A 16287-nucleotide genomic window follows, 5' to 3' on the forward strand; every position below is an offset into this window, starting at 1 on the left:
ATTCCTTCTATTCTTTTCATTAGGGAGGGTGTGGGTGGTGGGGATGGTAGACAAGGACCCTACTCCTAATCACCATCTCCTGCCCACCTCCAGCTGAAAATAGAGACAAACCTTGTGACAGATGTGGATGGTTAAGCAAATTAACTTCCCATGTTGGTCATGTCCAAAAAATGTATGTCTCATTCTTCATCTCTCTATCATGTTTCTGTCAGAAAATTGGTAGCATGCTTCATCATCAAGGACCCAATTTTAATGTCAGATTATTTCCCAACTCCCCCATATGATAGTAATTGCACTTTTAATATCTTTTGGTTGAGAAAACATATAATGAATAATACAAAGCTCTTATTAATTCAGTGATTTTTAAAAATGAATATATATTTTATTAATCAGAACAGGAGCTAAATCCATATGAAAAATTTATACATAAATGTGCAAGACATTGAGTCTATAGAATGTTTATTTATGGATTCACATATGAATGCACGAACCTCTTCCACTAATTCAGTGCCCTTCCTCCCTCCCCTCCTCCCCCAAACCCACTGCTGTATGTGATAAGGATGGCCGAGGGAGATTCTAAAGACTTTTGAGCAGAGGAGTGACATAGTTAGAAGTGTATATAGGAAGATTACTAGGGCAGTTAGTTGTATGAAGGACAGATTGAAGAGAGGAGAGGCTGGAGGCAGAAGAATTATTTAGAAGGTTATTTCAATATTCCAGGTGAAAGATGTTGGTGAGGGCCTAAATTAGGGTAATGGCCAGCCATGTGGGTGGAAAGACAAGGATGGGTACCAGTGATATTTAGCAATATGAGAGGTATTATTAGCAGATTTCATGATTTAAAAAAAAAAAGGATAGAAATACCAGCCTTTTATATTAGAGACAGGCACACAGATGGCACAGTGGATAGAACACTAGACCTGGAGTCAAAAAGACTTATGTTAAAATCTGGCCTCAGGCACTTACTATTATTATTTGTATAACCCTGGGCAAGTCACTTATCCTCTCTTTGCCTCAGTTTCCTCATCTGTAAAATGGGGATGATTATAATAGCACCTACTTACCAGGGTTATTGTGAGGAGCAAATGAAATAATATAAAGTGCTTACTTAGCACAATGCCTGGCACATAGTAAGTGCTATATAAATATTAGCTGATGTTATTCTTATTAACCTGGTAATTAATAAAGGAATTTGGCCTATGTATATTATAGACAGATAGATTTAGATTATATGTATTTTAAAAATTATAATACATACACATATACCAGATTTCCTGGGTGCTTTTGCTAATACTTCATAAAACTGAGGTTTGTACTGTGAAAACCTCCCCTCAGGTTTTGATGAAAAGGAGCCCTGGAATCTTCTCTGCTTTCATCCATCTCATTCCTACCTCCTGCTCCATCTCCCTCTCAAAAAAAAATCCTAAGGGGGAGAAATAATTTCACTCAGCAGTCAGAAGAGTTAGGTTGATTCTGAAATATGGAATTTGCCAAATATATTTTTATCATTGACCCAGACCTGAGCTGAGCCTGGGCAGGAAGAGAGAAAGGAAAGATGATGAAGATGGTGGAAAGATGAAACCGAAGAGGAAGTGTCATCTAATTATATAAACATTCAGAAAGGACGATTGTTGTCCTTCCCTGCCAACCCCCTGTGCCTCACCGCAGAAAGGATCATGTTTGGACTGGAATCCTAAGGGGGGGAAATGACCAGCCCCATTCAGCCCCATGGGGCAGTGATACATTGAAATGTCCTGCATGGCTCACCCCTGCTGCTTTTCCTCCTTTCAGATTTGACATCTACCGGAAGGTTCCAAAGGACCTCACGCAGCCAACGTACACTGGGGCTATCAGTGAGTACCAGCCAAAAGTCCTTCGCCTCACTCGGCCCCTTTCGGTCTTGCACCAGTACCCACACCCTTCTTCCCTACCTCCTTTTTTTACTCTTGGGAATTATAGGGACTTTAAAAAGGAAGACAGGGAAAAGAGAAGGGGATTTCTTGCAATAGGGTGGCCAGCTCTTAGCTGGAGAGCCATTTCATGGCCCTTTCAAAGACACTATATGTGGTCCACAGCACTCCCTCAGTGCTTCCAGTCCTGTTCAGAGAGATACACACCCTCCCCTGGAAGTCAGACTTTAGTTGACAGTAAGGATGTATTGGTGGTCACTATGTCCACACTTCAGGCATCCTATTGACTAGCTGCCAGTAGGCATCTGAGCCCTTCCTTCTAGCCTGTGAAAGCCACCAACACTGTCTACCATGTTATATCTAGGAGCCCTGTGTGGTCTTGGTGTTAACAGATGAGAGGATGACAGAAAACACTTGATATGTTGTATTTCATAAGATCCAGAGTTGGAGGGGACCCTAGAAGGTCCAGTCCCCCTTCATTAGTTCACATTAACATAGGGTGCAAATATGGAAACCAAGGCCCAGAGAAGAAAGTGGATTTGGGTCATTTGGGGCATGTCATTTCTTTGCCCTCTGGATTCTTATTGTACTCAGTGGGGCCGGCCATCTCCAGTCGTCCTAATCTGTTTCTGGCCACTGGACCCAGATGGCCCCAGAGGAGAAAGTAAGGCTGGTGACCTTACACAGCCCTGCCTCACTGAAATCCAATTCACTTGCAAGTCATGGCATCACCTTCCTGATGTTGTGGTCCTCTTGGAAAACAAAGGACAAACAAACAATATTGCTTGCTGCCTGTCATAGAATCTTAACCGCTGTCTGGTCCAACATCATTTTACAGACGAGGCAGCTGAAGCCCAGGGAGGGCCTGTGACTTTCCCAGAGTCACCCTGCCAGTCAGGGACCATGCCAGGACTACAACCCTAGTCTCCTGACTAGTCCTTTATGTGAAGGACTTCAGTATCTGAGGCAGGAGCACTGCGGATTAGGGCATGACAAGCAGCAGCACCTCTCTGTTCCTTGTGGCTCCTGTAGTTGTATTACCTCACTCCTGACAAGTTCCGAATTTCGCTCTTCTTCCTTTCTTCTCTTTCCCATTCTTTCCATTCCATTTAATCCATTTCCCTAAAACTGGATAGATTGGGTAGGGGAGGAGACAGTGGTGGTCAGGAATGGTGGGATGAGGCAAACCATTCTGTTTCCCCTTCTTTCCCTTGTCTCTTTCCTCCCCCAATTCTCAATCTAAAGGACTGACACTAAGATTCTTGCAAGTTTGAGGAATCATAGCCCGTATGTGTCTCTTCATTTTAGCCACAGGGTCAAGATAAGAATGGAGCTACCTTAATCTTCATACACCTGCACTCATTAAGTAATTCAGCAAACATTTATTAAAGCCTAGCACCCATGTGTACTAGGCAGTGTGTTACAGGGGAGATACATTCAGACAAAGGAAGGGAAGGGATACAAAGAAAAAATGGACAAGCCCTACCTTCAAAGATCCTACATTCTAATGGGTGCATCCAACATGTACACAGATAAGTAAATACAAGGTAATTGGCAGACAGAAAGAGAATTAAAAATGGGAAGATGAAGGGAAACTTTATAGAGGAAGAGATGTCATTAGACAATTCAGTTCAACAAACATCATGCCTCTACTGTTTTGTGTACAGAACACCATGCTTGGCACTGTTTGCCATACAAAAATTAAATGGGACCCGGTACTGACCTTTGTGGAATTTATAATGTATTCATTGCTCTGCTCAGAACCCTCTGAGCTCCCAAATAAAGTTCAAGCTCTTCAGCCTAGCAGTCAGGTCTCTCCAGTCCCAGCTTGATCATAGAGATAGAACTGGAAAGGACACCCACTTGAGCTGCTTCACTTCAGAGGGGAGGAAACCGAGGCCCAGGGAAATCAATAATATATAATGGTCCTACAAACAGCTAAGAGTAACAGTAATAGTTCTGAAGAGTGTGCGAGTGCTTTTTACACATATCATCTTGTTTGATTTTCACAAGAACCCTGTGAGGAGGGTGCTGCTGTTATTTCTGTTTTACAAATGATGACACCAAGACTGAGGAGTTAAGTGATTTGCCCAGGGTTCACACAGCTGGTATACGGCTGAAGCAAACTCCAGCCTTCTCGACTCTGATACCACACTCACTCCACTAGACCATGTAACTCCCTCAGTGCCTTGCCCACAGTCAAACAAGTAATCAACTTCAGGAGTAACATTTGAACCCAGGTCTTCTCACTCTTGGGCTCTTGCTCCTTCCGCTGTACCATTTTGCCTCCCTATGTTTTATAAGAGGAAAAGCCATGGACTTGGGGTCAGGAGATCTGGACTCTGGATTTGCCACTAACTGGAAGTATAATTTTAGTCAAATTTTGGGTCTTCAGTTTCCTCACCTCTAAAATAAGTAGGTTGGACTAGATAATCTTTTCGTTCGGTGCTTGTATTATTTGTTCCATGATTCTTGCTGTTCAGTGTTATCTCATATTCCTTTCAAACTTCCCTCTTCACTAACTGAAATGAAATGTACGTATAATGTGTTCGTTTTCATCTCTGGAACATGCATTGTCCCCCTGCTTTAAATGCAGCCTCCCACACTCCGCCTCCACTGCTGTCTACATTCCACACATCCTTCAAGTCTAAGTTCTTGCAAGAAGCCACAGTGACCACAATGAGATAATATCTCTAAAGTGCTTAGCATAGTGCCCAACACATAGTAGGCACGTAATAAATGCTTGTTTCCTTCCTTTCCCTTTTAGTGAGACAACTCCCTATAGTGGACAGAGAATTGGACTTGGATTCAGGGCTTAAGGCTATTCACAGTGTGACATTAGGCAAGTCACTTAATTTCTCTGAGCCTCAGTTTCTTTATCTATAAAGTGAGGGTAATAATACATAGTATCTTCCTCATAGGGTTTTTGTTCATCTCAAATGAGATGATGATAACTGACATATAACACTTTTAAGGCTAGCTAAATGCTTTGCTATTGTTATTATTGTTGTTATTATTATTCCCCTCCTATTAATTCCCATAGCCTTCCTTGTCTGGGCCTTTCATCTAGCACATAACCAGAGACATAGTGGATAACTTTAGCTGCACCCCACTGTTTGACAATAAAGGTAGTACAGAAAGACTCCCTCATTCTTTACAGTAACTGCCTACTCCCACACTTCCAGCAGATGATCTGGCCTCCTACTTTACTGAGAAAATTAAGGCTATCAGACATAAACTCCCTCTGCTCCCTTCTTCTAGTCATCATAATTTTTCAGCATCATCACCCTCTCTCCTTTTCCTCCAGTTACAGAAGAGAGAGTACTGCTCTTTGCTAAGACTGATGTCCAATCTGTGCCTATACTCCCATCCCATCTCATGTCCAGGCCTCTGGTCCAAGAATCGTTCTTTTTGTCGTGTGTCTTGAGTCTCTCCCTTGCCATTTATACATTTCCATTTGCCTTTAAATATGGTCAGGAATCCTGACCATAAAGAAAAAACCTTTTCTCTGATCCCTCTATCCAACCTCTCTTTGTTTTGAATTGCCAAGCTTCTCAAAAAAGCCTGGAGCCAGTGCTTTTACTATTACCAACTGTACTTCTGCCCCAACCTGCCTCCTGAAACTGTTTTCTTGGAGTAGTAATGACTCTTACCTTCTTGTCTGTCTAGATCAAAAATGTTTTCCAGAACAGTGTGCTGGTGATCAGTCTAAAACCTTTCATTTCCTGAAAGTTTTCTTCCTTAATGGTTATCCATTGATGGCCATTAATTTGATGAATATTGGAGCCTTTGGGTTCTAGGCAGTGGGACAGTCCCATAATTTTACGTATAAATTTGCTATGAAGTGAATGAGCCCAACATAGTAAACCTCATTGACTGTGTTGGTCCCATTCACTTTACAGCAAATTTTCTCAAAAGCAATACTGTGTTTGGAGGAGTGGGTTAGGGATCTTTGAGGAGGTTGGGGAGTATTTCAAATACCCACTAGATAAGTATGCCAGGGGGTCTTCTTTAAAGACTTCTTCATACACCCAGTAGGATGTAAACTCCTTCAGGAAGGTACTGTCCTTCAGTACTGTCATTTTTTCCTTCATGTCCCTCGAGCCTGGCATTATGCTTTACATGTATATGCGCCTGGCGTTTGTGGAAGGGAAGGGAATGGAATGGACAGTGAGCAGCAAGAGCCTTGCCCCTGGTGATTCCTTTGCTGTTCCTTCCCTGGCCACCCTTGTGTGGGGTGGAGTGGGCTAGGGAGCGCAGCTGAGTCCCCCCAACAAGTCCAGCAAGCATGTGGTGTTTTAATGGTTGGAACAAAAATGTCTGTTGAAATTGTTGGATGAATGGATCTTATCACAACTGGGATACACGTGCCAGAGCTCTTTGGGCTCTCTCCTGAAAGAAGGCATAGGCTTGGGGATTTCAGGCCTTGTCTCTGTGAAATGTTTTGTCTAGAAGGAGGGACTTCTAAATGTTGTACAGGATAATGGCAGCCTAGTTCACTGCTCTGTACCTAGAAAGCTCTTAGTAAACATTTGTTGATTGGATGAATGGGCAGTCCTAAGATTCATGGGTCTGACTGCATAGTACAGTGAAAAGAGCACTGGATTTAGAGCCAGAGTCCAAATCCCAGCTCTGTCACTTACTAGCTGTGCAACTTGGGGCAGATCACTTACCTTCTCTGAGGTTTTGGCTCCTTATCTCTAAAGTGAGAGGATTGGACTGATGACCTCTAAAATTCCTTCTAGCTCTGCATCTTGATCCCTTTATATCACCAGTAATCTACTGATTGATTAATTCAGCAGCCCTTTTCGATCTTCCTCCTTTTTGACTTCTCTGCAATAAACGTTCTAGAGAAATATGTTAACTGCCTCTTCTGGTAGATGCTCCTTCCTTTCTTGGTTTCAGAAACATCAAGTGTCCCTAGTTCTTCTTCCTCTCCAGTTGCTTCTTCTCTATCCTTTTTCTTCATTCCTTTTCTTCCTAACTCCTTAATGTCAGTGCCATTCTCATGACCTCAACTACTCCCTTCAATCTTAATATTTAGTCTTGTCCCTTCTATTCTCCAGACCCATATCTACAGGTGGCCGCAACATTTTTCTACCTGTGTTGCCCACTAGCACCTTAAAATCAACACGTCCCAGCAGAGGTCATTTTCCCCAGAAACTTACTGCTTTTCCTACCTATGTCTGCATATCTATGGCAGCACCATGTAGCCTTTTCCCCTATGTCTGAAACCTTTCCATTTTCCTCTGTCCAGTAAGTTGGCAAATCTTGTAGATTCTTCTTCTATAGTCTCACATCCATCCCCTCACCTCTAGTCCCATTGCCATCTACTGTATTACTATCTGCTTAGACTGATGTAGGAATCTTTTAACAGGTCTTCCGAGGTCCACTCTTCAACCATTATACCATTGCCAGAATAATCCATTTTTATAGATAAATCTCATCATGTCACTCCTCTATTTTAATGTCTTCAATGTTTCCTTATTGGCTATTAAGCAAAGTTCACACTCTTGTATGATATTCAAGTTCCTACTATGTGTTAAGGGCTGCCTCCTCCGAAGACTTCCTTGACCTCCCCCATTGGTTATAACCTTTCCCCCTGTATCTCACACAGTGTTTCACTTTACATCTCTCCTTTTATCATGTATTGTCACTTATGTTTTCATCTAACTTCCCCTTCTGGACTAAGTTCCATGAGAGTAGGGTCTGTCTTGTCTAAGCTTTGTATATCCCCAGTGCCTCCAGCTTTATGTTTTGCATATAACAGATGCTTGATGAATGTTTGTTTAATGAAAGAATACTGCCTTGTATTGTAGCTATTTATATATATATATATATATAATATATATATATATATATATATATATATACCGACTAGGCCATAAGTTCCCACAGGGCAGGGACAGATCCTTCCCTGTCTTTTTCATAGTGCTTGACACATCGGTATCCAAGACATATTTTTTTGAATGAATGGTCAGCACTGTGGACAACCTTATTGAGGATATGTAGTTTTGCCTCTCTGGATGTCAGGGATTAAAGGAAGCAAGGAAGATGAAAATTTCTGTTAGTTTCCTTTCTTCATCCCCCACCCCCACTCTAAATCCCCACTCATTTTCCTTCCACGTGAAACTTCCTTCCAAAGGGAGTTTGCCTACACCTCAGATTCTGTTTAAATCTCTTTGAGCCCTATTTTCTTCATCTGTAAAATGGGAATAATAATGCTCACCTATATCTCTCAGAAGTTGTTTTGGTGATAGAATGATATATGTAAAGTGCTTGGTGAAACATCACAGAATATGAGTTGAAAGGAACTTTAGTGATTGTCTTAACATACCTGTCATCTGTTAGGACCCGTTTGGCAGTCTGATGAAGCCTATGGATCTTTTCTCAGAATAGTGGTTTTAAATGCATTAAATGGAATACCTAGGATTGCAAAGAAAACCTATTATGTTGAAATATAGAAGCTCATGGACCCCAGGTTTAAAACACACAGCTGTTCTAGTATAACCCCTTAAAATGCTGCAAACGTGTCCACTCTTACTGGCTTGAAAGAGTCCAAGAACAGAATAATGGAAAGGACACTGAATTTTTTCAGAGAAATGGGTTTTGAGACCACACACATGTTATGACCTTGGCAATTCACTTCCTGCTGTGCCTCAGTTTCCTCATTTGTGAAATAAGGGCATTGGACTGGATGGCAACTGAGGGTTTTTTCCATCTCTAATAATGGTCTTTGATTCTATGAGATTCTGTAGACTAACTCCAGAGGGTCAGAGCTCAGAGAACTGAGCGATTGTTTGACTGTCAACTCAGTTCAAGAGGAATACAGGAGTTATACCAACACAGGTATACACCCAACTGAGCTTGATTAGAACATATCTGTAAGGAAATATCTAATGAGGCTTTCCTGTTCTGGATTGCCATGAGCCAGCCCCAGAGCCCTTCCATTGGGCTCCAGCCCATGGCATCATCAGCCATTCTCCTGATGTAACTTCCCCTAGTGGTAACCATCCCTGAATGGAATCTGAGTCAGTCTCTGACTCTGGGAGGCCAGTCATAGATCACTAGATTTTTGACCAAAAATGGATTGAGAAAGCTTTGGTAAAAGCCTTAGGCATCAGAAGACCTTTTAGTTGAAAGTACTCACTACCTCCTTATTTGAGACTATTGGTTCATGGTTACACTGACTGTATTTTACAAAAACTACTGCTGGAATTATCTAGGACAGGCAACATTCCCTGGACAGAACACTCACATTACCATTAGAGGACTTTTTCCCTATCCTGCTCCTTTTTCCCAATTTGAATATAGTTAAGAGCTTAGGATGGGTATGTAGACAGGGGAGAGAATACACTAGGAAAAGCAACTTATTATCATCTTCATTCTCTCTAAATAAAACATGCCTTTATTTTGAGAGTATAACTATTTTACCAAATCAAATATCTTTTTAAGAATTTGATGTGACTTGCTGTTTTGCACACTTAAAGCGAGATTATTAATTTTGTTACTATTAATAACTCATTTAATTTTACACTTTACGAAGTACTTTCCCCATACATGTGTATGTGTGTAAGCTTTATCCCCATGTTACAAATGAGTAAGTTGAAACCCAAAGAGCATCAAGTGCCTTGTTCACTATAATATAGCTAATAAGTGGCAGAACCAAGACTCAGAAGACCTGGATTCAAGTTCAGGGCTGTTTTCATTATGCCATGCTATTTCTCAATAAAGGTGAAAATGTTCAATTCAATTTATTTTTCACAAGGCAGAACAACCAGGTTGTAAGGGGGGAAACATAGAAGGTTTTAGTACTTTGTTTTATTTTTTAAAAATTAGCTGTGTCTAGCAAATCAGGTTATAAACCAAAACAGAAAGAAGTTTGAAATTAAACCCCCAATCCATGAAGTCTTTCCCAAGTCATTATAACTGAAGCAGTTTCAGTTTGTATGTCAGCCTCCAAGCTCTTGTTTGTTTATACATTCATGCATTCTATTTGACTTAAAAAATGATTATGCTCCTGCCATGGCAAGGGACTCTGCTATTCATTGAGGGGTACAAGTAGGAATGAGCCATGGAGCCACAGTCTAGTGATGGAGATAAAACACATACATACATAATGTTAGAACAAGATAGAATGTGAAGGTGCTATATCAGAGGTACTGAGTTGAGAGTTCAAAGGAGCAAGAGATTACTTTCCACTGGGGGAGAATCAGGGCAGGCATTACAGACAAAGTAGCATTTGAGCTGGACCTTAAAGGATAGATAGGACCAAGGAAATTAAAGGAGAGATGAGGGCATTCTAGGCAAAGGGACCAGTCAACAAAGGCAGGGTGGCAGGAGCTCTTTTAACACATTTGGGAAACAGCAAACAATCCAATGTGACTGAAGTCTAGAGTGACTGAAGGGGAGTAGTGGAAGATAAGATTGGAAAGGTAAAATTGGACCAAATGTCAATGTGTCTTAACTGCCAGGCAAAGAAGACTTGGCAAGAATTTAGGGATACTCCCCATCCTCATTTGGTAGTTCTTTCTTTCACTTCCCATTTTCCTTAGCACCCGTTTGTGTATAAATGCCACATTTGAACTGGCCTGAACACCAAGAGGAAGACCAGATTGCCAAAGTGTCTTGGTATTTTGTTGACCTTCGTATTTACATTGCTACTGAAGAGAGAGTAGGCCTGAGTGATGTGGTAGGATAGAATATACCAGGCCTGGTTGGACACTGCATAGAATATTGAGGAATGAACAGGTAGGATAAGTTTTTTTGTTGTTAGATAATAGCCCTTTCCCTCAACAGTTAAGTGCCAATCCATGACAGTCTCTGAATTTAAAAAGTCCATCGAAGAACCTCGTACACCGGAACGTCTCTGACTCACCTCTGTGTACACCATATTATATCATATCAGGGAGAGTATAGGGTGGGGCAGGTATTGCTTTCTATTGTCTGTCCTTAGCTAGTTGTGGGTAGAGTATACAACACCTCGAAAACTCCTCAAGGGTAGCATCTATCACTTCAGTTTCTCTTTTATCTCCTCCCACTCTCCCCAAGGTACCTAATAGGGCTGTTCTCAATAAATGCCAATTGCCTGAATGAGTCAGTGGCGTTATGTCCAGCTGATCTTATTCTCGATCTCCTTATCCTATGGAGAACTCACATTTTAGTGGGTGATTCAGCTTAAAGTAGGAATTCTTAGCCTGGGCTTCATAAACTTGCTTTTAAAAATATTGATAATTATTTCTATACAATTGGTTTCCTTTTCATGTATTTAGAAGCATTATTCTGAGAAGGGGCCCATAGGCTTCACCAGCTTATCAAAAACAGTCCATCACACACACACACACACACACACGCGCACACACACACACACCCCTACACATGTTAAGGACTCATGGACAAGAGTGGGGATGTGGGATGTTAGAAGAATCTCGACTTAGAATCAAGAGGGCCCTGGGCTCAGTCCCAGTGCTGTCATTTTCTAGCTGTGTGACCAATGTGCACATCACTCTTTCCTGCTTAATTTCAGATGAGGATAATACTATTTGCAGTACCTACCTCCCTGGGTAGGTTTTGAGGAGTGTTTTAGAAACCCTTTCAGTGTTATTAAAGTATAAGGTAATAATAGTAGTGTTGTTGTTGTTATTGGACCAGAACTCCTATTGAATTGGTAAAGATAACTCCTAAGTGAGGAAATTCTCTCGACCCAAACCAGCCGGCATTTGTTCTGCAACTTAGTCTTAGAAAGTGGCCTGGAACATGGAAGAGCTAAGCAATAACAATAGCTAACATTTATATAGTGCTTACTGTGTGCCAGGCATCATGCTGAGCTCGTTACAATTATCTCATTCGATCCTCACGACAGCTCTGGGAGGTAGGTGCCGTTATTATCCCCATTTTTAACAGATGAGGAAACCGAGGCACAGCTAGTAAGTGTCTAAGGCCAAATTTGAACTCAGGTCTTCTTGACTCCAGGCCCAGCACTCTATCCTTGCATACTTCCTTCCACTGTCCCCTACCTGTTTCTGTGTTAGTCTCGTCTCTATAACTAGCATGTGAGCTCTCTGTTTTCCAAGCCAGTACTGCCCACAGCATAGTCTAGCCCATTGCAGGACACGGGGGAGGTGCTCAGACAGAGAGCTGAACCACAACAACACCGTTCTTTGGTAGGAACGTTAAAGGCAAAATGATGTGCTCCACCTTGGAGAAAGAAAGACAACAGGGCAGGAGCTACCTCTGAAACCTGAACTGGCTGTGGATGTGGATGTCAGAGGATCCATGTGCTACTGAGCTTCTCAGAGGACACGTGACCCCGCAATGCATTGTTTGAGAGGAAGTACGTATGGTGTAAATGGATAGAGGGTCAACCTTGAAGTCAGAAAGACTCGGGTTCAATTCCTAGCTCTGACATATATAGACTGTGTGACTCTGGGCAAGTCACTTAACCTCTGTTTCCTTATCTAATAGCACCTATTTTTCTGGGTTGTTGTGAGGATCAAATGAGATAATAATTGTAAAGCACTGGCACATAGTAAGCACTATATAAATGTTAGCTATTATTATTAGATATTACTATTAACCCCCTAAGTGAGTGGCATGGTTGCTATGATCTGTAGGAGTTCAGAGAAAAGAGAAGTTAGTCTGAGCCTGAATAGTTGGGGATGACTTTGTGGAGAAGATGACACGAGGCAGGCTGTGAAGAATAGAATAGAATAGAAGCATATATATCTTGAATTGACACATGTAGGGAATATTTTTCCCACCATGGGAAAGAGTTAGGAACGCTAGGTGGCTATTCTAAGGAAGGGAACTAGCATGGACAAAGGTAGCTTCTTCCAACTGTAGCTTCCTCCTGGGAAAGGGAGGTGGAAGATCACTTCACTTGGACTCAGGAGTCCAAAGTTCAAATCCAAGTTCCAGCTTTTACTGGCTATGTGACCTTGGGCAAGTCACTTTCCTTTTCTGAGCTTCAGATTTCTTATCTGTAAAGAAGAGCTGATGATACTGCAATGCCTGCCCTCCAAGATTGTCATGTGGAAAGCTCTTTGTAAACCTTAAAGCACCATACAAAATGGAATTGGTTTTTTTTTAAATTATTATTATTTATCCCTATGGGGAGAAAGAGGGATAGGCTTTTGCCCCTGAACTAATCTTGTAGGTAATAATGAGAGTATCTACCTAAACTCTTTGAATAAAAGGAAAAGCTGAAGTAAAGGGGAAAGGACCAAGTCAGGCATTTATGCCGTGCCTTTAAAAATGAAATTACTAAACTATTATCGCCTGTGATCCTAAAATCCCTAATTCCTTTTCTCATCAATGTTGTTTATTCTAGTCTCTGTCTGCTGTTGCCTCTTTATTCTGTTCCTCTTCCTCTCGGAGCTCACTGGATTCATAGCCACTGAAGTGTAAGTAAAGTTTCCTTGACGGGGAATCATGTTTTGGGGGGTCAAAGGAGGTGGGAGGTGAGTGGCATGCCAGCAGCCCTTTTCTGATCCTACATTGGTGAGAACCCTACGCTGTCTGTTTTTCTTTTTTTCAAATGCACGAGAAACATTGCAGTCTTTCTTATTCCCTCTCTGAGCCTCTGGTATATTGGTATGTTTGTCTTTGTCTGAGCTAACCTTCCATTGTATTTAGTAACTATGCAGCATAGATGCTTTGGTGTTTGTTTCTGGGCCTCCCTAGAAAATGTATAAAATTTGCCCGCTTAGCCTGTTTCCTCACATTTTACACAAGAGCTTTTTCCTGGAATCAGTGAATATTTGATCCTATGTGAAAGAATAAGTTCTTCTTGGAAGGGGAAGTTCCAGGCACATAACACTCAGCTTTCACATCAAAGCCTTTTCCCCTTGAACTCTCTTTCCTGTTTGAATGTTCTCATTTCTTAGTTAGTAGTAAGCCTCTGCTTCCTGGCAGGGTTTGACGCAGGGTGAATCCATACTCAGTTCCTAGAATTATTCATCGCCTTCATAATCTCCTAGTAAACTCATTAGGATGTGCCTAACTCCAAATTCCATTTGAATTGTCTAATCACGGTCACATAAAACTCCTCATCTAAAATGGAATTAGAAACAGGAGGTTACAGATTGCGAGCTGAGATTCCCGACCTAGAACTTAGTTGGAGTCTCATTGCCCACATCTTTTAGGGATTTATGACCAAGCAGCCAATCACAGGGTACAACCTTTGCCATCATTCTCATATTGTTTGTGTTACTGTGTTTTGTTCAAATTTTCATGATTTCTTTGGGTTTTTTCCTTGTGATTTGTGTTGTTTCTTATTTCTTTTTCTTTTTTTTAAATTTCCCAGTGGCTTGTATATACATACACATATGCACACACGCAACCCATTTAATGAGAAATGACTGGCATGGTATAATTCAAGGTATAATTCACAAGGCAGACATTAGAGATGATCTCACCCCTTATTTTAGAAACAGAAACTGAGGCCCCCAGAGGTTGTGACTTGCCCAAGGTCACATAACAAATGGCAAAGCCAGGATTAGAACCCAAGTCGTCTGAGCTGTAAGGGCTCTTTCCCTATTATACTATGATCCTTAGTCTCATCTCACATTTTGGAATTCCAACTCTTATGTTCCCAGAAAAAGAGAATTTACACTAGTTTTGATTAACACTTATAGAAACCAGCCCGTGAGAATTTTGGCACAGGAAAGGAACAATGAATGACCTAGAGCTTATTCACTTACTTCAGAGCATAATGGCCCCTCATTCTCCAGAGGGAGAGCTTATCTTCACTGTCGGGCTGTTCCTGTTCCCAGGCCTGCTGACCCTGGGTAGCAGAGAGGAGTCGGGATTGTCCAGGGACTGCATCAGGTTGGAAAGCTGATAAGCTAGTCTTGGTTCTACCACTTACCTGGCCATGCAATTATGGACAAAGTAGGCCTCTTTAGGCCTCAGTTTTATAACTTTGACGTTCTGATTCTATACCTATCCTGCATGAAATGATGGCTATGAAATTGATTTGTGACACTTGGTAGCTTGTAAAGTCAGACATAAAGTATTAACTGCCCTCCTCTCCCGTGGCACAACTTTGCCAGGGTCTTCTCTGAAAGGGAATTCTTATAGGGTCATAGATTTAAAGCTGGAAAGGACCTTCAAGGTCATCAAGGTCAGCTCTTTCATTTGGCAGATGAGGACACTCAGGCCCAGGGAGGTTAACTGACATGCTTAGGGTCACACGGCTAGTAAGTATCTGAAGCAACATTGGAACCCAGCTCTTCTAGACTTCAAATCTAGGGCACTGTCCACTACGCCAGAGGTATCAAACTCCCAAGTAGGGCCAGAACCAGATTAAAATGTAATTGGGAAATGCTTACAAAATAAATAAAAGACAGTGCAACACAGATAATGTTACTTTGTGGTTTTTTAAATCGGCACGCGGCCAGCAGGAATCCCTTTCTAGTTGAGTGTTACACGACTGGATTATACTGTCTCCCAAAGGAGATTTCCATGACTGGGAACCAAACCTGAGGCTTGACAAAAGCACCACATCCTGGTTACTCATCCTCCTCGGTACTGAAAGCAGCATAGACAACCTTTCCCGTATGGTCAATCCCACTCCTTTTTTATAACCTTGGATAACCTGCATCTTTTTACCTTTGTGTGCTTGAGTCATCTGCCAAGGGCCAGGGCCAACAGAGCCATTTATTTGTGATTGGGAATGCAGAGAACAGTGCAGTGGCTGTTGTTGGAAGTAGCTGGGCTTGTGAGCGACAGTGATGAATGAGAGGTTTGTTTTTTTAACCTCATCTCTTTCACATGAAAAATTTCAGGCCTTTGAGGTTTTTAGACCTGTTCATTTATTTGTCAAACATTTATGAAGCAACCTTCTTTGTCCCCGGTACTATGCCAGGTGCTAAGGGAAATACAAAGTTTAATTAGGATACTTCTTCCCTTGAGCTCTGGGTATAAGGCAAATGCAGCAATAATACACAACTTTATCTGACAAGCACATTAAAAAGTGTAACACAAAGGGTTGTGATGTGGGTAAAAGGTCATTTATTTTTACAGGAGATCAGGAAAAGCTTTGTGGAAACAGTTACATTTGAGGTAAGCTTTAAACGATGGGGAGGAACTCCAGAGTGAAGGGGGAAGATATTCCAAAGATGTGCCAAAGTGAAAGCACAGGCATGGAGACTGAGAGTCTTCTATCTGGTGGCCATATGGGACCCTCTCTCAGTACCACTGTGTGCTGCCATGTAAAGCCATGTTATCGTCTCCCTTCACAGTTTTTTGTTGCTTGATTTGAGATGTCCTAAAAGCTTCTTCTTCCATTATTTTTCCTTTCCTTACACAGGGTCTGGAATTGCCATTGTTGAAACAACTCCTTTAAGTTAAGAAAATGCCACCATTTTTTTTGTTC

General features: G+C 41.6%; 1 protein-coding gene across 4 annotated transcripts in view; it reads left to right on the plus strand.

Moving 5' to 3' along the window:
• The window catches only part of ERGIC1 (endoplasmic reticulum-golgi intermediate compartment 1), a 152995-nt gene that overhangs the window by 76084 nt on the left and 60624 nt on the right, over positions 1–16287 (plus strand). For 2 of the 4 annotated variants that reach the window (XM_078150552.1, XM_020969168.2), the window contains exons 2-3: positions 1792–1853; positions 13240–13312. The exons of 1 other annotated variant lie outside the window; for it this stretch is intronic. In XM_078150552.1, coding sequence (XP_078006678.1) covers positions 1792–1853; positions 13240–13312 — 135 coding nt within the window. Of the gene's footprint in view, positions 1–1791; positions 1854–12119; positions 12244–13239; positions 13313–16287 lie in introns of those variants that run through there. One more of the 4 variants, XM_078150551.1, reaches the window with a different exon arrangement.

Source organism: Phascolarctos cinereus, unplaced genomic scaffold (assembly GCF_003287225.1).
Source record: "Phascolarctos cinereus isolate Bilbo 61053 unplaced genomic scaffold, phaCin_HiC Scaffold_2;HRSCAF=192, whole genome shotgun sequence".
Lineage (NCBI taxonomy): Eukaryota > Metazoa > Chordata > Mammalia > Diprotodontia > Phascolarctidae > Phascolarctos > Phascolarctos cinereus.